The sequence below is a fragment of the Podarcis muralis genome, chromosome 8 (genome assembly GCF_964188315.1).
Source record: "Podarcis muralis chromosome 8, rPodMur119.hap1.1, whole genome shotgun sequence".
In the NCBI taxonomy this organism is placed as follows: Eukaryota; Metazoa; Chordata; class Lepidosauria; order Squamata; family Lacertidae; genus Podarcis; species Podarcis muralis.
Genome location: NC_135662.1, coordinates 1,628,136 through 1,647,641, shown reverse-complemented (window position 1 = coordinate 1,647,641; position 19,506 = coordinate 1,628,136). Strand labels below are relative to the sequence as shown.

Below are 19,506 nucleotides of genomic sequence, written 5' to 3'. Positions count from 1 at the left end.
GATCTTCTTGCAGTCCATGGGACTCTCAAGAGTCCCCTCCAGCACCATAATTCAAAAGCATCCATTCTTCGGTGATCAGCCTTCTTTATGGTCCAGCTCTCGCTTCCATACATCACTACTGGGAAAACCATAGCTTGAACTATACGGACCTTTGTTGGGAAGGTGATGTCTCTGCTTTTTAAGACGCTGTCTAGGTTTGTCATTGCTTTTCTCCCAAGAAGCAGGCGTCTTTTAATTTCGTGGCTGCTGTCACCATCTGCAGTGATCACGGAGCCCAAGAAAGTGAAATCTCTCACTGCCTCCAGGGATGTTCAAAAAGGTTAACCAGTCCATGCACAAAGCAAAACAAAGGTCAGCCTTCCCATCTCAAGGCCGCCAGCGTGAGGGATAAGTGCCAAAGCAGTATTGTGGTCATTGCTGGACTTGGATTTGGGAGATCTGAGTTCAAATCCCCACTCAGCCCTGAAGCTTACTGGGTTTGGCCTTGGGCCAGTCTCTGCCTCTCAACCTCACAGGGTTGTTGTGAGGATGGAGAAGGCTGCATCATGCCACCTGGAGCTCCAAATAAATGTTAGGACCCCAAACAGCCCCCTTCCTTTGCAATTAACCAAACAAAAGACGCACCTAGTTTTTAGAGTAGAAAACAAGGAAAAACAATTATTCTGAATGAAACAGTGGATGGATGATTTTTGTGGTTCATGCTGTGGCCACAGACATGTGATTTGATGGTGAGTTTGGGGTAGCCCAATGCAAAAATCCTGAGAATCCAGGTGGATCAGTGCTTTGTAACTACGTTTTTGCACCATTGCGGCCCCACGAAACAGTGGATGCGTGGGGGTTTTTGTGTGCAGGCTGTAGCCATGGACAAGCTATGTGATCTGATGGTGAATTAGGGGTGACCCAATGTAAAAATTCAGAGGATCCATGGGCTTTTACCTCCCCACTCCCAGGCAGCCTCCTTTATCTCTAGAGTCCCTTATCTCCCTCCCGATTGCTTGCCGATCAGCTGCTTCCTTTCAACACTCCCTTCCCTCTTGTTTGCCTTTCTCTTCCTTAGTTGGAGTAGTTTTTTGCTCCTCCTTTTCTTCTAATCTCTCTCCTCATTGCTTAAGTCTTCCTGTCTCCTCTCCTTGCAAGTTCACTGTCTTTTCCTCCCCCCTCCCAGGCAGCCTCCTTTATCGCTAGCCTCCCTTATCTCCCTCCCGATCGCTTGCAATCAGCGGCTTTGTTTCAACACCCCTGTTTCAAAAAAAGAAAGAAAGCACAATCTGCTTTTCTCCCCTGGGCAATTTGGCTCCAGGGACCACGCATCTGCTCCATAAGACGCACAGACATTTCCTCTGACTTTTTAGGAAGAAAAAAGTGCGTCTTATGGAGCGAAAAAATAGTACAGTTAGGCCACCAAAATGACATGAAATGCTCAGAAAAAGGTAAAATAAAAAGTTGGTCAAGGCTGGCTGTCGACTTTGTGAATGAGCAGGGAGTTAACTGCAAGAAGATGGACTGCAAGAAGATCCAACCTCTCCATTCTGAAGGAAATCAGCCCTGAGTGCTCTCTGGAAGGACAGATCGTGAAGCTGAGGTTCCAGTACTTTGGCCACCTCATGAGAAGAGAAGACTCCCTGGAAAAGACACTGATGCTGGGAAAGATGGAGGGCACAAGGAGAAGGAGACGACAGAGGACGAGATGGCTGGATAGTGTTTTCGGGGTTACCAGCATGAGTTTGACCAAACTGCGGGAAGTAGTGGAGGACAGAGGTGCCTGGCGTGCTCTGGTCCATGGGGTCACGAAGAGTCGGACACGACTAAACGACTAAACAACAACAACAGGGAGTTAAAACCAGCTTGATCTCCTTGCTTAAAAGGACAGAGAATGAAAGTGTTTTTAATTTTTTTCAGGCCAGAGAAGCAGCTTCACTGGGGGGGCGGGAGCGAGAATCAACCCAAGAAACAAGGAAGTCCAGTTATAGTGCTTATTTTATTGCAGGGGAGGGGGGCTTCCCCTCCCCATTTTATTCATCTTACAAACTACCTGAGGTTTTCCTTTACAAAGCTGTACATAACCATTTATTGAGTCCCGAGCCGGACTGCAGGCAGCTTACAGATAAAAACAAACAGTTAAAACCTTTATTTAGGGAGCCAGCTTAGCCCAGCGGTTCCATCGAACAAAGCATTGCACGGACCCCCCCAATCGCTTCCGGTGGTTCGAGACCCGTGGGAGCTGCCTGGCTTTTATATATATATATATATATATATATATATATTTGCTTTCGTAGATTTTCACGGGTACAGGAATGCAGGTTTTGGTGTCCTCGGGTGTCTTCCCGTGTAAAAGTTGGGGTGTCTAGGCGACGTTTCGACGAGGTCTCACTCGTCATCTTCAGGCTGGTGCTTTCGGCTTCTTGTTACTGGAACAGAGCAGGATCCCAGTGTTTGAGTTCCTATAAATACTGTTGAGGAGGTGTGGTGCATAGCCTCCAATGTTCTGGGCAGAGAGGAAGTTCCCAGGCTAGTGTGCCTTTTCTTCTTTTGTTCCTTAATTGCTTGAGGGATATCTTGAGTGATTTCTTGAGTGATATCCTGAGTACCACTTAGGTGGGTCATTAGGTGTGGATTAGTTGCTAAAGCCTTTGTGTCTTGACCTCTTGAACTTTGTGAAGAGTTTTTCTGAGAAGATGGCTGTACTGCACTTAGTTGTGCTCTGGCTTGGCTTCGTGTATAGGGGCGAGCTGTGGTTTTGTGGCCTGTGCCAGCCAGATCTGTGTAGGGATTGCAGGGGGGTGCAGCATCCGGAGGTGCCATCATGGTTTGGCTACTGGATGGTGTCTGTAATTTATCTGTGGAGAGGGTCTGGGTTTGGGTCTGGTGTGGTTGATTGGTGATGGCGTTCTGTGTGCCTCTGGATCTGGTGTCAGTTTTTGTGGGGAGGGCTAATTTCCAGATGTCTGGCAAGCGGGATGTGTCGTCACGCTTGTTCATGTTGTGAGGGTGTTTCTCTATCTCGATGGCTTCCATGATTATTCTCTTGTGGTGATGTTCCATGTTAGAGAGCAATTTGGAATCTGCAAAATTAATTTCGTGTCCTGTTTCTTTCATGTGTTGGAAAAGAGAGGAAGTTTTTTCTTCTTTTTTGACGGCATTCTTGTGTTCTGCGATACGTGCATTTATTCGTCTGTTTGTTTGTCCAATGTACGTGGCTGGGCAGACTTTGCAGGGTATTTCATAGACCCCTTGGTTTTCCAACTGGATTTTATCCTTGGGGTTTCTGAGGATATTGGCTATTTTTTGGTTGGCGCAAAAGGCTGTTTTGATATTGTGTTTATGGAGGATTTTGCTAATTTTATCTGTAGTGCCCTTGATATAAGGAAGGAGGGCCATGCCATTGTTTTCTTCTGTGTCTTGGTTTTTGGGGGGTGTTTCTTTTTGGATTAGCTTCGTAACCCTGTTTTGCTGGTATCCATTGGCAATTAACACATTTGAGAGATTCTGTAACTCAGTTGTCAAGTGGTCTTTGTCAGCCAGGCGTTTGGTTCTGGAGATGAGAGTCTTGGCTACGGAGTTTATTTGTGCAGGGTGGTGGTGTGATTGTGCATGTAAGTAGCGGTTGGTGTGTGTTTTTTTCCGGTAGATAGTGTGTCCTAGGGAGCCATCAGGTTTTTTGTAGATTAGGACGTCAAGGAAGGGAAGTTGGTTGTTGGCTTCTATTTCCATAGTGAATTGTATTTTGGGGTGTAGGCTGTTGAGATGTGTGAGGAAGCTGTCCAGTTTTTCCTTCCCGTGTGGCCAAATTACAAAGGTGTCGTCAACGTATCTGAGCCAAAGTTTGGGTTTGTGTTCTGACTTGTCTAAAGCATTGGTTTCAAAGTGTTCCATGTACAGGTTTGCGATGACCGGTGAGAGGGGTGATCCCATAGGTGTTCCTTCTATCTGTTTGTATCTTTGTCCATTGTGGATGAAGTACGTGTTGGTTAGGCAGTGGTTGGTCAGGTCCAAGATGTATTCGGGGGGATTGTATTTGTTTTGAATGGCTGTCAAGGCTTCATTAATTGGCACTTGTGTGAAGAAATATATATATATATATATATTTGTGGGGTGGGGGTGTGCAAGTGTCCACCACGGATCTTATTATTTAAATACCCCCACCCCATTTTCATATTAAGGTCCTTAAAATCCATACGGAATAAAATGCAACGTTCCCCAAGTACTCTGGTTGAAACGGGGGGGGGGGGGGGAAGCTGGCCAGACCCCTTTCCAAGGGGGGCAGCCCGTCCCGTCAGTGGGGTGGGGGCAATTGTGTCTGATACCAACAACTGCAAATGGGGGGGAGGAAGGAAGGGGGTCGGGGAAGGGAAGGGATGTAGGGGCAGAGGGCTGTGTGGGGCGGACAAGGGACCCCAGGAAGTAGCCTGGGGGGCAGGTTGGCAGCAGCACGAGAGGCAGGGCAGGGCTGACGGGGGGGCCAACAGTCCCTGGAAGGGGACCTGGCCTGCCAGAGGGAGGGGCATGGCGCTGCTGTAGCACATGGGCAGATGACCCCAGGGCGTGGCGGGGTACCTGCCCAGGGAATAGTGCCGCGAGTCTGGGGTCTGCAAGGGGAGGGCCAAGGCAGGGGGGGCTGCCGGCAGGCTACCTTCCTGAGGGGAAGGCAAGGAGGGGTCCGGGCTGGGGAAGACGTTGCCCCCATGGTCCAGGGATGCCCAGGAGGTGGAGGGCGACGTCTCGAGGCTTCGACTTCTGGCTCCGGGGTCTGAGGGCGAGGTCCGCAGGATGTTGTCCATGAGAAACGAGCTTCCTGGGCGGCGCTCGGGGGTCTGTGCCTGGGGGAGACCCGCAGGCGGTGGGTAAGGGGATCCATGAACGATGTAAGGGGTCAAGTCCTGGATCCAACGTGCTTCGTCCTGGCGCGAGATAAGGGTATTTTGGAGTTTTAATGCTTCCGGGGGTATCAAGCTGACGTCCACGGACCAGTAGTTCCTCTTGCTGTTGGCTTTCGAGGGGTCTTTCAGCTCCTGCAACAAAAGCGGGGTTGGGTGAAGAAGCACCGTAAGCGGGTGGGAGTTGAGAACCATCGAATGGTGGAGGTGGAAGGGAACCCTGAGGTCATCCAGACCAACCCCCAGCAATGAGCGAACAGCAGCTGAAGAATCAGAGAGACTCACAAAGCTTGGAACTGTATTGTGCTTCTATGTTGTAACTGCCCCGAGACCTGCGACTATAGGCTGGTATACAAAATTTAATAGAAATTTCTATTGTCTTTCCGTGAGTAATGAGCCCCACTTGTACATTCAGCCCCCTAGAAGTAATTCCCCTAAGAAAAAAACGGTTGCAGCTTTTGGGACATTTTAGTTCAGAGAAAAGGCAAGAAGAGGCAACTTGATGAAGTTTGTAAAATGATACGTGGGATTTAGAAAATGGATAGAGGTAAGTTTTTCTCCCCCTCTCCTAATACTCATGGACATGCTAGAAAACTGAATACTGGAGAAACAGGACAGAGGAAATAAAGGTTTTTCTTACGTTCTTATGAACGTCCTGTAATATTTAGGTGGTTAACTAACAACAGCAACACACTCACTTCCCAAACCTAGTAAAGTAAAGTAAAGGGACCCCTGACCATTAGGTCCAGTCGTGACCGACTCTGGTGAGGGGATGTAAAAGGTCACATTTCCCTCTTCATCGCTCCTCCCCCTTCCCCTCAATTTCAAGCAATAAAGGTTGCAGTTCTCCAATTCAGTCTTCTCTAACCCGGCACTCACTTGCAACTCCCAACTCCCACCTGCCCCATTCACAAGACCTGGCAATACACCTGGAGCACCAGCTTGGAGAAGACCCTGCTGCCCCCAACTCCCCCATACCACAGGGTTTCTCAATGTCCGAAGCATGGCTGCGGAACCCCTTGCCACAAGTAAAGGAAAAACAACCCAACAACTTCCCATGATGGATTTCAGGGTTTCCAGCTGTTTTTGGACAATTCGCATCCACCTCAATCACTGATCCTGCTAGCTAGGGATGATGGGAGTTATAGTCCAAAAACAGCTGGAGACCCTAGTTTGGGAAATCCTAAATTAGATGTAGAAGGGTATGCCAAAATCCTCTGCCCCCATCTTGTGGCTGGCCCCGATCCTGAGCCGCCATTTTGTGACCGCAGTAATTTCCAGCAGTCTCAAGGAGTGCTAGTCTTTTTAACTGGGTGGGGGGAGGTAGAAAAACCATGGACCCCTTTCTCTATATAAATACACCCCCTTGCAAAATAGCAACCTAACTGCACCTTTCCCTCAAGGATTCAATTCAAACCTCTTGAGGGGATGAAGGAGAGGGAAGGTTTGCCATGTGAAATGCAAAGCGGCCCAGGACAACCACAAACTCCCTTCTGCTAATGGGATTTGTAGTCCACAAACCCCTGAGGGGATGAGGCTGGTGAAGGAGGCAGCTCAGCAAAAACCCGTTGGGAAACTCTTTAAATCCGACTGTTCCCTCTCCTCCCCACACTCCCTGCCCCCCTCCCACCTTCACAGCCCTAGACCTTTTCCCAACCCCCCCAGATGGGCAGCATCCTGGGTGCAGCTGGTTGGCAACTTGTGGGGACCAGAGCTGTTTTTGGAGGAAGAGCAGGATGCAAATTGGAACAATTTGAACCAGCAGGACTCCCCTTAGCAAGATGTGAAACTGCTTTCTATGACCAAGTCAAGCCTCTGGACTCTCTCTCTCTCTCTCTCTCTCTCTCTCTCTCTCTCTCTCTCTCTCTCTCCAGGATGACCCACACCCCACAGCCTTCCTCATCCTCCTGTTGCCTTGGCAGGGGTTTCGGACTATAAATCCCCCTGACCACTAGCCATTCCGGCTGGAACCAAAGTGAGGTCTGCCTCCAGGAGTTTTTCAGCAGCTGGATCAGAGCATCTGGTTCAGCCTCCTGTTCTTACAGCGGCCAGAAGGCTGCCCCAAGCCAGGCATGAGCAAAACAGAAGGACCCTGTCCCCACCTGCAGCCCCCAACACCTGGGATGCAGGTAGAGGGAGGACGGAGGCAGCAGGCTGGAGAGAGGGAAAAGGGAATAATTCTAAGGAAACTGGTCCTCCTTCTCTTCTTTCTTTTCCCCCAGAGCATCCTCCCTTCCTTCTGAGCTCTCCCGCCACCAACTTTGCCCAACATCCCTCCCACTCTCCCTTCTCACACACTTTTATCATTTATCATCCGACTCACCCATCAAGCCCAGGTTCCAGGGTTATTGCATTAAAACACAACATTGCACACACATTTAAAACCACTTGCAGCCACACAGGTAAGGTGCGTCCTAAAAACATTTGCCTTATGTATCACACTACATCATCATCATCATCATCATCATCATCATCATTAGCATTAACACTTTAATAATAATAATAATAATAATAATAATAATAATAATAATAATAATAAAATTTATTTATGCCCCGCCCTCCTTAGCCAAGGCCCGGCTCATGGCGGCTAACAAGCAATAATAAAAACAAGTTGAATGAATACAACTTAAAAACAAGATTAAAATACAACATTGAAACGTTAAAATGCATTAAAATGTTAAAATTCAACACTACTAACACGTACCATCCGAAAGCAGGGGTTGGAGGAGAGGTTGTGTCGAATCGAGTCCTTCCAGCCCTGGTAGCTGTCGCTAAAAATCGGGAAGAGGCCCTGGATATCCTCCACTATCTAAGAGAGAAAGAGAAAAGGGTTTTTTAAGTTCAGGGCGTCGTCGGAAGGCCTTCTCCTCCTCCTCCTCGCACAGCCGAAGAGGCAAGCAGCGTCTGGACCGGCCCGACGGCTCCCGTGCGCAACGCGCAAGCAAGCGGGTTCGCTTCCCAGCAGGTGCGCTCACCTGTCTTAGTTGCAGCCTCTTCTCCGGGGACCGTTGGATGACCAAGGCAATCATGGCCAAGTAGCTGTAGGGAGGTTTCGAGTGCCGGCTGTACGCTTTCTTCTTGTGCGCCCTCGACGGGGCGGACGAGCCTTGCGCCAGCCGGGGCGCCTCGGGACCCGGGGTTGCTGCTGGAAGGAGCGGCGTCGGCGGCGTGTCGGGGGGCGTCTCGGGCTGGCGGCTCGGGACCTGGAGAGGCTCCATGTCGACGTCGGGCACGAGGAGCGGTTCTTGGCGGGGACGGGCGGCGCTGGGGGTTCCCAAAGTCCGGGTGACCAGGATGGATGGTGCAGCGTCTGGATTGTGGCCGGCCCTTATATGTGCTGGGGACCCCGGGGGGCGTTGACCGACGTAGTTAGGGGCAGATCCTTGGCCACGCCTGGGGAAGGCAATTGACCCAGGTGGGATGATGGACGGGCGGGGGCGGGGAGAGGGGAGCAGGCGGCCCTTGGAGGCGCCCGGGCCTCGGATCCACAGGATCAGTCCGGCTCAAGCAACACCACCGACGGGGAAGGGGCATCGGGGGACAAAGCAGCCCCGTCGAGAGGCGCCGCGAGCCGCTGTGGATTAGCGGAGACGCGCGCCGGACTTCGAGGTCAAACCGCAGGAAGAGCCATTTCCACCTCATCGCTGCCCTGGGGTGGAAGAGCTTACTCCCGAGGAAGCGTGCCTAGGCTGTGAAAACAGCAGCAGCAAGGGGCCCGCTTGGCTGGACTAGACGGCGCCTGAGGACGGGGCAGTCGGTCGCTAAGGTGTACTGCTTTCCCCCTCACCTGCGCTCCGCCAGGTGTGCTGGGATTCCACCTGGCGGTTCGGCAGGCTGGCAAAGGCGGGGATGGAGCCTCAAGCGCAGCTGGGGCAAAGCAAAGAAAGTCCTTCTTCTCTCAGCGGTAGAGTTAAACTGTGGAACTCCCTCCCACAAGACACGAGGCAGCGAGGGCCACAAACTAAGAGTGTTGAAAGAGGACTGGACAGATTCGTGGAGGGATTCCTGCTTGTTTCCAGCAGGCACTGGGAGATGCTGGACTAGATGGGCTGTGGGCCTGATCCTGCAAGCTCTCCTTGTGTTCATCAATGGCTACTAACAATGGTGGCTGTGCTCCCACAGTGGGAGACAGTAAATTCTTCAGAATCCCAGTTCCTGGAAGTAATAGGAGGGGAGAGGGCTCTTGTGTTCAGATCCCACATGTATCTTGAGAGCACTATGCTAAACCCATGGGCCTTTGACCCGGGCTCATTTTATGTTTCTATGATTCCACTGGCCCCAGCAAGCATAGCCCTTGTTAATTGTTGATTAATTATGTATTATTTTTATGTATTAAATTTGCATGCTGACCTTCCAATAAGATACAATAATCTTTATTGTCATTGTCCCATACAGAACAACAAAATTGAAAAAAATCTACATCATTCAAAACCAACAAGCCTGCTATCCCAACAATCCCAGCCTGGTTAGGCCCCTAAAACCTCTGAGACCCCATAATTAAATACAATATACTCCCCCAGAGACTACCTTACACTGCGTTTAAAATCAAAATCGCATTTGGATAGAAACTGTTTCTCAGGCGGCTAGTCCTGGTCTTTATAACCCTGTAGCTTCTTCCAGAAGGCAGAAGCTGAAAGAGAAAATTTCTGGAGTGTGCACTATTCTGCGCTATCTCTGCAGCTTCCTTATGGCACCTGGAAGCGTAGATTTGATCCAAGGTGGGAAGAGTGCACCCAATTATTCTCTCTGCAGTATTTACAACCCTGGACAGCATTGTTTTTTCCCTGACTGTGCAGCTCCCAAACCACACACACAGACCATAAGTTAATACACCTCTCCACAGTACAATGGTAAAATGCCATCAACAGGTCCTTTGAGAGATTGTTTTTGCGCAGGGTTCTCAGAAAATTTAACCTCTTCATCAGGTCTTTACTGTTTTCTCCCCAGGTTAGGTCATCTCTCAACTCCATTCCCAGAAATGGGACCTGTTCCACATACTTCCTCCGTAGATCTGAGGGTGGTTCACAGCACAAAAATGTGAGATAAAAACATAAAATACATAATGAAAACAAGAAAAAATACAAAACCAAACAAATTTAAAAGAGTATAGGATGTTAGTCAGCCCAAAGCTTGGTTGAAGAGGAATATTTTTGCCTGGTGCATGTGTTGGTGTGCCAGCTCTGAGCACATGTGTGTTCCGATGACGCAGGTATGAGACTGGAGCTTTCGGTTGTTTGCAGAATTTAAGAAAGAAGGAAGCATGGTCTTCTGAGATTTTTTGTGGCCTCTTTGTGACACTGTTTTCTGTCACCGCAACAAAAACATTTAAACACGTGGTTCTTTCTTGCGATCTTTAAAGTTGACTCAGATTCAGCATATTCTTTGCAATGCATATTTCTCAAGTTGGCAGGCGTTCCAGACTAGCATTTATGCACCAAGAAACTCGCTAGTCCAGGCATAGGCAAACTCCAGCCCGCCAGATGTTTGGAACTACAATTCCCATCACCCCTAGCTAACAGGACCAGTGGTCAGGGATGATGGGAATTGCAGTCCCAAACATCTGGAGGGCTGGAGTTTGCCCATGCCTGTGCTAGTCTCTGAAATAAATGAGGGGCAAGATAGAAGAGGAAAAAATGTGGCGTCAAGAGCAGAATACTTTCTAAAGATACTTTCCATTCATCCAGCTGCCTCCATCTCTAGCAGACTTCACTTGATTGTTGTTGTTTAGTCGTTTAGTCATGTCCGCCTCTTTGTGACCCCCTGGACCAGAGCACGCCAGGCACCTCTGTCCTCCACTACCTCCCGCAGTTTGGTCAAACTCATGCTGGTAGCTTCGAGAACACCATCCAACCATCTCGTCCTCTGTCGTCCCCTTCTCCTTGTGCCCACCATCTTTCCCAACATCAGAGTCTTTTCCAGAGAGTCTTCTCTTCTCATGAGGTGGCCAAAGTCTTGGAGCCTCAGCTTCAGGATCTGCCGTTCCAGTGAGCACTCAGGGCTGATTTCCTTCAGAATGGAGAGGTTTGATCTTCTTGCAGTCCATGGGACTCTTGAGAGTCTCCTCCAGCACCAGAATTCAAAAGCATCCATTCTTCGGTGATCAGCCTTCTTTATGGTCCAGCTCTCACTTCCATACATCACTACATGGAAAACCATGGCTTTAAGTATACGGACCTTTGTTGGGAAGGTGACGTCTCTACGTCTCAAGATGCTGTCTAGGTTTGTCATTGCCCTTCTCCCAAGAAGCAGGCGTCTTTTAATTTCGTGACTGCTGTCACCATCTGCAGTGATCATGGAGCCCAAGAAAGTGAAATCTCTCACTGCCTCCAGGGATGTTCAAAAAGGTTAACCAGTCCGTGTACAAAGCAAAACAAAGGCCAGCCTTCCCATCTCAAGGCCACCAGCTTGAGGGACAAGCGCCAAAGCGGTATTGTGGTCAGTGCTGGACTTGGATTTGGGAGATCTGAGTTCAAATCCCCACTCAGCCCTGAAGCTTACTGGGTTTGGCCTTGGGCCAGTCTCTGCCTCTCAACCTCACAGGGTTGTTGTGAGGATGGAGAAGTCTGCATCATGCCACCTGGAGCTCCAAATAAATGTTAGGACCCCAAACAGCCCCCTTCCTTTGCAATTAACCACAAACAAAAGACGCACCTAGTTTTTAGAGGAGGAAACAAGGGAAAAAATATTCTGAATGAAACAGTGGATGGATGATTTTTGTGGTTCATGCTGTGGCCACAGACATGTGATTTGATGGTGAGTTTGGGGTAGCCCAATGCAAAAATCCTGAGAATCCAGGTGGATCCGTGCTTTGTAACCACGTTTTCGCACCATTGCGGCCCCACGAAACAGTGGGTGCGTGGGGTTTTTTGTGTGCAGGCTGTAGCCATGGACAAGCTATGTGATCTGATGGTGAATTTGGGGTGACCCAATGCAAAAATCCTGAGCATTCATGTGCTTTTACCTCCCCACTCCCAGGCAGCCTCCTTTATCTCTAGAGTCCCTTATCTCCCTCCCGATTGCTTGCCGATCAGCTGCTTCCTTTCAACACTCCCTTCCCTCGGTGTGGGGGCGGGGGCGCGCGCGCGGGGTGGATCTGGGCGGTGGCGGGCGGCGTTTGTCACCGGTGGCGGCAGAAATAGCAGGAGCAGCGGCACCGGCGCAAGGTCATAGTTGCAGAAATGGCTGAACAAGAGCCTACCCCCGAACAGCTGGCCCAGATTGCAGCTGAAAATGAGGAGGACGAGCACTCTGTCAACTACAAGCCCCCTGCCCAGAAGAGCATCCAGGAGATTCAGGAACTGGACAAGGATGATGAGAGTTTACGCAAGTACAAGGAGGCCCTGTTGGGAAATGTTGCCATCGCTGTCGATCCCAGCACTCCAAACGTCGTGGTAACAAAACTGACTTTGGTCTGCGCTACTGCTCCTGGACCCTTGGAGTTGGACCTCACAGGTGACCTGGAGAGTTTCAAGAAGCAGTGCTTTGTGCTGAAGGAAGGTGTTGAATACCAGCTAAAAATCTCCTTTCGGGTGCACAAAGAGATTGTTTCGGGGTTGAAGTATATTCAGCACACATTCAGGAAAGGAGTAAAAATTGACAAGACTGACTACATGGTTGGGAGCTACGGGCCACGTGCCGAGGACTACGAGTTCCTGACTCCCATGGAGGAAGCCCCCAAGGGCATGCTGGCTCGGGGCAGCTACAACATCCGATCCAAATTTACAGACGACGACAAGACAGACCACCTTTCCTGGGAGTGGAACCTGAACATCAAGAAGGAGTGGAAGGATTAGCCCTTCCCTAGCCAAATCCTGAGAGTTGCTCAGACAGTGGCTACAGTAGAAAACCCCCCCACCCTGTACCAAAGTGCTGGCATTGGATACCCTTCCCCCCTTCCCCAGCTCATCAGGAAGACCTTTTGGCTCAGCGCCCCACATATTTCCTCCCAAGAATCACTGAAAGAAATTGACCAAACCTGCACTGTCTGGCCCAAGCGCAGAGGTGGACGTGCTCCCTCTCCTTTCTCTGGCCTCCCGATTACGAGGTCTGCTGCTTCTGACCCACTCTTAATACATTTCAGGCAGGTGCTGAAGGGGAAGCAACATTCCTGCCTGCAGGGGAGAGGATTCGGAGGCACTCCTGTCTCTGGGTGATGGGCAAGGTGCTGAGGAATCGATTCCATGCAGAGCTGGGAACTGCCTGCTGCCCCCCCGTCCCCCCCCCATTTGTTTCCAGGCTCAATCATGTTCATGGCCTGCCCCTTCTCCTCCGGAGACGTGGGTCGGCTTTCCATTTGTGATGGTTTCCTGTAACCATGATGCCTTAATGTGTGTAACATACATCCTCCAGGGAGGGCCCCCCCGACCTTGTTACACTTTTTTTATATGTGCTCCTGTCCTGTCCCCCCACACATACCCCTCCCTCCTCCTGATTTTGCATCTTCTGACCAGACCATCCCCCTGCTGAGGCTGATGTCTCCTAGGGCTTAAGCTGCTACCCTTACAGGCTCCCTGTGGCCAGAGAAGCGCTTGCTTCCAGCTAGGGAGGTGGGGCCTGTTGGTGGGCGTGGAAGTTACGAGTGCCACTGTCATCTCCATCTTAGTTCTGTCACACCTAAACTGGCTGCAAAGCCCTGCAGTCCCAGGGCAGTCCCTGGGTTTCAGGGCTGGAAGAAGGATTGGCCCAGCTCAGCTGCTCCTCACCTGATCCGAACAAAAGAGCTTGCTATGGACAAATATTCGAGAGCAGTGAATGCCTTATGTATCTGTTCTGCCTTTGAAATCATGTGCCTGGCCTGTCAGTATTTATTATTGCCTTGATTAGATGCTTCTCCTTCATGATGCCCGGACAGCCCTGCCCCCCCCCCGTAGAAACCCCACTGGCGTGGAAAGAGGAGGCCTCGCAGGGCCTGCTCTCTGTTTTGTCAGGTGGGCACGTTCCAGCTCAGCAGCCCAACTCAGCGGGGCTATTGCGAGTCCCAAACTTGTGTTAGAACTGGGACCAAGCGTATGTGTGTGCGCGGTTCTCTTTCATAGCTACGTCTCTGCCCCCGACTCCTCTTCCCCACTCCATCCCTTGCAGGAATTATTATTTTTTGGGGGTTAAATTGATTTGATGCGTTTTTGTCTGTAAATCTAAAGATCTGGAGTAACAGATTTGGAATCATCAGCTTCCCCTTTTCTGACGGTAAAATAAAATCTTGAAACTGAAAAAAAAAAAAAAAAAAAAAAAAAAAAACACTCCCTTCCCTCTTGTTTGCCTTTCTTTTCCTTAGCTGGAGCAGTTTTTTGCTCCTCCTTTTCTTCTAATTTCTCTCCTCATTGCTTTAGTCTTCCTGTCTCCTCTCCTTGCAAGTTCACTGTCTTTTCCTCCCCCCTCCCAGACAGCCTCCTTTATCACTAGCCTCCCTTATCTCCCTGCCGATCGCTTGCAATCAGCGGCTTTGTTTCAACACACCCTTCCCTCTTTCAAAAAAAGAAAGAAAGCACAATCTGCTTTTCTCCCCTGGGCAATTCGGCTCCAGGGACCACGCATCTGCTCCATAAGACGCACAGACATTTCCTCTGACTTTTTAGGAAGAAAAAAGTGCGTCTTATGGAGCGAAAAAATAGTACAGTTAGGCCACCAAAATGACATGAAATGCTCAGAAAAAGGTAAAATAAAAAGTTGGTCAAGGCTGGCTGTCGACTTTGTGAATGAGCAGGGAGTTAAAACCAGCTGGATCTCCTTGCTTAAAAGGACAGAGAATGAAAGTGTTTTTAATTTTTTTCAGGCCAGAGAAGCAGCTTCACTGGGGGTGGGGGCGAGAATCAACCCAAGAAACAAGGAAGTCCAGTTATAGTGCTTATTTTATTGCAGGGGAGGGGGGGCTTCCCCTCCCCATTTTATTCATCTTACAAACTACCTGAGGTTTTCCTTTACAAACAAAGCTGTACATAACCATTTCTCGAGTCCAGAGCCGGACTGCAGGCAGCTTACAGATAAAAACAAACAGTTAAAAACTTTATTTATGGAGCCAGCTTAGCCCAGCGGTTCCATCGAACAAAGCATTGCACAGACCCCCCAATCGCTTCCGGTGGTTCGAGACCCACGGGAGCTGCCTGGCTTTCAATATATATATATATATACATTTGTGGGGTGGGGGTGGCGGTGTGCAAGTGTCCACCATGGATCTTATTACTTAAATACCCCCACCCCATTTTCATATTAAGGTCCTTAAAATCCATACGGAATAAAATGCAACGTTCCCCAAGTACTCTGGTTGAAACGAAGGGGGGGGGGAAAGCTGGCCAGACCCCTTTCCAAGGGGGGCAGCCCGTCCCATCAGTGGGGTGGGGGCAATTGTGTCTGATACCAACAACAGCAAATGGGGGGAGGAAGGAAGGGGTTCGGGGAAGGGAAGGGATGTGGGGGCAGAGGGCTGTGTGGGGCGGACAAGGGACCCCAGGAAGCAGCCTGGGGGGCAGGTTGGCAGCAGCACGAGAGGCAGGGCAGGGCTGACGGGGGGGCCAACAGTCCCTGGAAGGGGACCTGGCCTGCCAGAGGGAGGGGCATGGCGCTGCTGCAGCACATGGGCAGATGACCCCAGGGCGTGGCGGGGTACCTGCCCAGGGAATAGCACCGCGTGTCTGGGGTCTGCAAGGGGCCGTTCAAGGCAGGGGGGGCTGCCGGCAAGCTACCTTCCTGAGGGGAAGGCAAGGAGGGGTTCGGGCTGGGGAAGACGTTGCCCCCACAGTCCAGGGATGCCCAGGAGGCGGAGGGCGACGTCTCGAGGCTTCGACTTCTGGCTCCGGGGTCCGAGGGAGAGGTCCGCAGGATGTTGTCCATGAGAAACGAGCTTCCCGGGCGGCGCTCGGGGGTCTGTGCCCGGGGGAGGCCCGCAGGCGGTGGGTAAGGGGATCCATGAACGACGTAAGGGGTCAAGTCCTGGATCCAACGTGCTTCGTCCTGGCGCGAGATAAGGGTATTTTGGAGTTTTAATGCCTCCGGGGGTATCAAGCTGACGTCCACGGACCAGTAGTTCCTCTTGCTGTTGGCTTTCGAGGGGTCTTTCAGCTCCTGCAACGAAAGTAGGGTGGGGTGAAGAGGCACTGTAAGCGGGTGGGAGTTGAGGTAGAGGAACCCTGAGGTCATCCAGACAAACCCCCAGCAATGAAAGAACAGCAGCTGAAGAATCAGAGAGACTCACAAAGCTCGGAACTGTATTGTGCTTCTCTGTTGTAACTGCCCCGAGACCTGTGACTATAGGCTGGTATACAAAATTTAATAGAAATTTCTATTGTCTTTCCGTGAGTAATGAGCCCCACTTGTACATTCAGCCCCCTAGAAGCATTTCCCCTAAGAAAAAAAAGGTTGCAGTTTTTGGGACATTTTAGTTCAGAGAAAAGGCAAGAAGAGGCAACTTGATGAAGTTTGTAAAATGATACGTGGGATTTAGAAAATGGATAGAGGTACGTTTTTCTCCCCCTCTCCTAATACTCATGGACATGCTAGAAAACTGAATACTGGAGAAACAGGACAGAGAAAATAAAGGTTTTTCTTACGTTTTCACAAAGGTCCTGTAATATTTAGGTGGTTAATTAACAATTACAACAACACAGACACACTTTTCTCATACCTAGTAAGGGGATGTAAAAGGTCACATTCCCCTCTTCATCTCTCCTCCCCCTTCCCCACAATTTCAAGCAATAAAGGTTACAGTTCTCCAATTCAGTCTTCTCTAACCCGGCACCCACTTGCAACGTCCAAAGTTTCTCAAGGTGTGAAGCATGGCTGTGGAACTCCTTGCCACAAGGAAAGGCAAACAACCCAACAGGTTCCCATGATGGATTTAAGGGTTTCCCAAACTTGGTTTCCAGCTGTTTTTGGACAATTCCCATCCACCTCAATCACTGATCCTGCTAGCTAGGGATGATGGGAGTTATAGTTCCAAAACAGCTGGAGACCCAAGTTTGGGAAACCCTGAATTAGATGTAGAAGAGGATGCCAAAATCTCTGCCCCCATCTTGTGGCTGGCCCCGATCCTGCGCCACCATTTTGTGACCTCAGTAATTTCCAGCAGTCTCCAGGCGTGCTAGTCTTTATACCTGGGGGGAGGTAGAAAGAACGAGGACCCCTTTCTCTTTATATAAATACACCCCCTTGCAAAATAGCAACCTAACTGCACCTTTCCCTCAAGGATTCAATTCAAACCTCTTGAGGGGATGATGGAGAGGGAAGGTTTGCCATGTGAAATGCAAAGCGGCCCAGAACAACCGCAAACTCCCTTCTGCTAATGGGATTTGTAGTCCGCAAACCCCTGAGGGGATGAGGCTGGTGAAGGAGGCAGCTCAGCAAAAACCCATTGGGAAACTCTTTAAATCCGACTGTTCCCTCTCCTCCCCACACTCCCTGCCCCCCTCCCACCTTCACAGCCCTAGACCTTTTCCCAACCCCCCCAGATGGGCAGCATCCTGGGTGCAGCTGGTTGGCAACTTGTGGGGACCAGAGCTGTTTTTGGAGGAAGAGCAGGATGCAAATTGGAACAATTTGAACCAGCAGGACTCCCCTTAGCAAGATGTGAAACTGCTTTCTATGACCAAGTCAAGCCTCTGGTCTCTCTCTCTCTCTCTCTCTGCCCAGGATGACCCACACCCCACAGCCTTCCTCAGCCTCCTGTTGCCTTGGCAGGGGTTTCGGACTATAAATCCCCCTGACCACTAGCCATTTCGGCTGGAACCAAAGTGAGGTCTGCCTCCAGGAGTTTTTCAGCAGCTGGATCAGAGCATCTGGTTCAGCCTCCTGTTACAGCAGCCAGAAGGCTGCCCCAAGCCAGGCATGAGCAAAACAGAAGGACCCTGTCCCCACCTGCAGCCCCCAACACCTGGGATGCAGGTAGAGGGAGAACAGAGGCAGCAGGCTGGAGAGAGGGAAAAAGGAATAATTCTAAGGAAACTGGTCCTCCTTTTTTCCTTTTCCCCAGAGCATCCTCCCTTCCTTCTGAGCTCTCCCGCCACCAACTTTGCCCAACATCCCCCCTCCCACTCTCCCTTCACACACACTTTTATTATTTATCATCCGACTCACCCATCAAGCCCAGGTCCCAGGGTTTCTGCCTTAAAACACAACATTGCAAACACATTTAAAACCACTTGCAGCCACACAGGTAAGTTGCGTCCTAAAAACATTTGCCTTATGTATCACATTACATCATCATCATCATCATCATTATTAGCATTAACACTTTAATAATAATAATAATAATAATAATAATAATAATAATAATAATAATAATAATAATGTTTTATTTATACCCCGCCCTCCCCAGCCAAGACCGGGCTCAGGGCGGCTAACAAGCAATAATAAAAACAAGTTGAGTGAATACAACTTAAAAACAAGATTAAAATACAACATTGAAGCATTAAAATGCATTAAAATGTTAAAATTCAGCACTACTAACACGTACCATCCGAAAGCAGGGGTTGGAGGAGAGGTTGTGTCGAATCGAGTCCTTCCAGCCCTGGTAGCTGTCGTTAAAAATCGGGAAGAGGCCTTGGATTTCCTGTACTATCTAAGAGAGAAAGAGAAAAGGGGTTTTTAAGTTCAGGGCGTCGTCGGAAGCCCATCTCCTCCTCCTCCTCGCACAGCCGAAGAGGCAAGCAGCTTCTGCGGCCCCGCAAGCCCGCGAGGGCCGCCCCGTCCAGCCACCCACTTCGCGCGCAACCCGCCGCCCCTCTGCTTTTCACGGCAGCCCGACGCGCCGCGTCCCCCGACGGCTGAAAAGCCTCTGGGACCGGCGGGCTCCCGGGAAAGCAAAACTCATAAAGGCGGCCCCGCTGCGCTCCGGGAGGAGAACCCCGACAGGGAGGCGACCCCAAGCCCGCAACCCTCTTTCTGGCCGGCTGGACCGGCCCGACGGCTCCCGTGCGCAAGGCGCAAGCAAGCGGTTTCGCTTCCCGGCAGGTGCGCTCACCTGTTTTAGTTGCAGCCTCTTCTCCGGGGACCGTTGGATGACCAAAGCAATCATAGCCAGGTAACTGTAGGGAGGTTTCGAGTGCCGGCTGTACGCTTTCTTCTTGTGCGCCCTCGACGGGGCGGACGAGCCTTGCGCCAGCCGGGGCGCCTCGGGACCCGGGGTTGCTGCTGGAAGGAGCGGCGTCGGCGGCGTGTCGGGGGGCGTCTCGGGCTGGCGGCTCGGGACCTGGAGAGGCTCCATGTCGACGTCGGGCACGAGGAGCGGTTCCTCGCGGGCGGCGCTGAGGGTTCCCAAAGTCCGGGTGACCAGGATGGATGGTGCAGCGTCTGGATTGTGGCCGGCCCTTATATGTGCTGGGGACCCCGGGGGGCGTTGACCGACGTACTTAGAGGCAGATCCTCGGCCACGCCCGGGGAGGGCAATTGACCCAGGTGGGATGATGGACGGGCGGGGGCGGGGAGCGGGGAGCAGGCGGCCCTTGGAGGCGCCCGGGCCTCGGATCCACAGGATCGGTCCGGCTCAAGCAACACCCCCGACGGGGAAGGGGCATGGGGGGACAAGCACCCCCATCGAGAGGCGCCGCGAGCCGCTGTGGATTAGCGGAGACGCGCGCCGGACTTCGAGGTCAACCGCAGGAAGACCCATTTCCACCTCATCGCTGCCCTGGGGTGGAAGAGC

General features: G+C 50.9%; 2 protein-coding genes across 2 annotated transcripts; one reads left to right on the top strand and one right to left on the bottom strand.

The window, feature by feature from the left end:
* The first annotated feature begins 11,939 nt into the window (after positions 1-11,939).
* On the top strand, positions 11,940-13,731 carry LOC114588876 (rho GDP-dissociation inhibitor 1). The gene has a single exon (XM_077932667.1). It carries the CDS (start codon positions 12,053-12,055, stop codon positions 12,665-12,667), a length of 615 nt encoding a protein of 204 aa, XP_077788793.1. The 5' UTR covers positions 11,940-12,052; the 3' UTR covers positions 12,668-13,731.
* A 901-nt stretch (positions 13,732-14,632) lies between these two features.
* FOXH1 (forkhead box H1) lies at positions 14,633-19,068 on the bottom strand. Its single transcript, XM_077933608.1, has 4 exons — positions 18,826-19,068; positions 18,319-18,423; positions 15,757-15,932; positions 14,633-14,681 (listed from the first exon to the last, which is right to left on the bottom strand). Exons 1-4 carry the CDS (start codon positions 19,066-19,068, stop codon positions 14,633-14,635), a joined length of 573 nt encoding a protein of 190 aa, XP_077789734.1.
* Between the last annotated feature and the right edge of the window lie 438 nt (positions 19,069-19,506).

Bases quoted from the DNA above. Each gene is read 5' to 3' on its own strand.
- LOC114588876 (XM_077932667.1), top strand. From the start codon at position 12,053: ATGGCTGAACAAGAGCCTACCCCCGAACAGCTGGCCCAGATTGCAGCT.
- FOXH1 (XM_077933608.1), bottom strand. From the start codon at position 19,068: ATGGAGCCTCTCCAGGTCCCGAGCCGCCAGCCCGAGACGCCCCCCGAC. The intron at 18,424-18,825 runs GTGAGCGCACCT...TTTCTCTCTTAG, and splicing joins AGAGGCTGCAACTAAAACAG to ATAGTACAGGAAATCCAAGG. The intron at 15,933-18,318 runs GTACGTGTTAGT...CTTTCGTTGCAG, and splicing joins CCAACCCCTGCTTTCGGATG to GAGCTGAAAGACCCCTCGAA.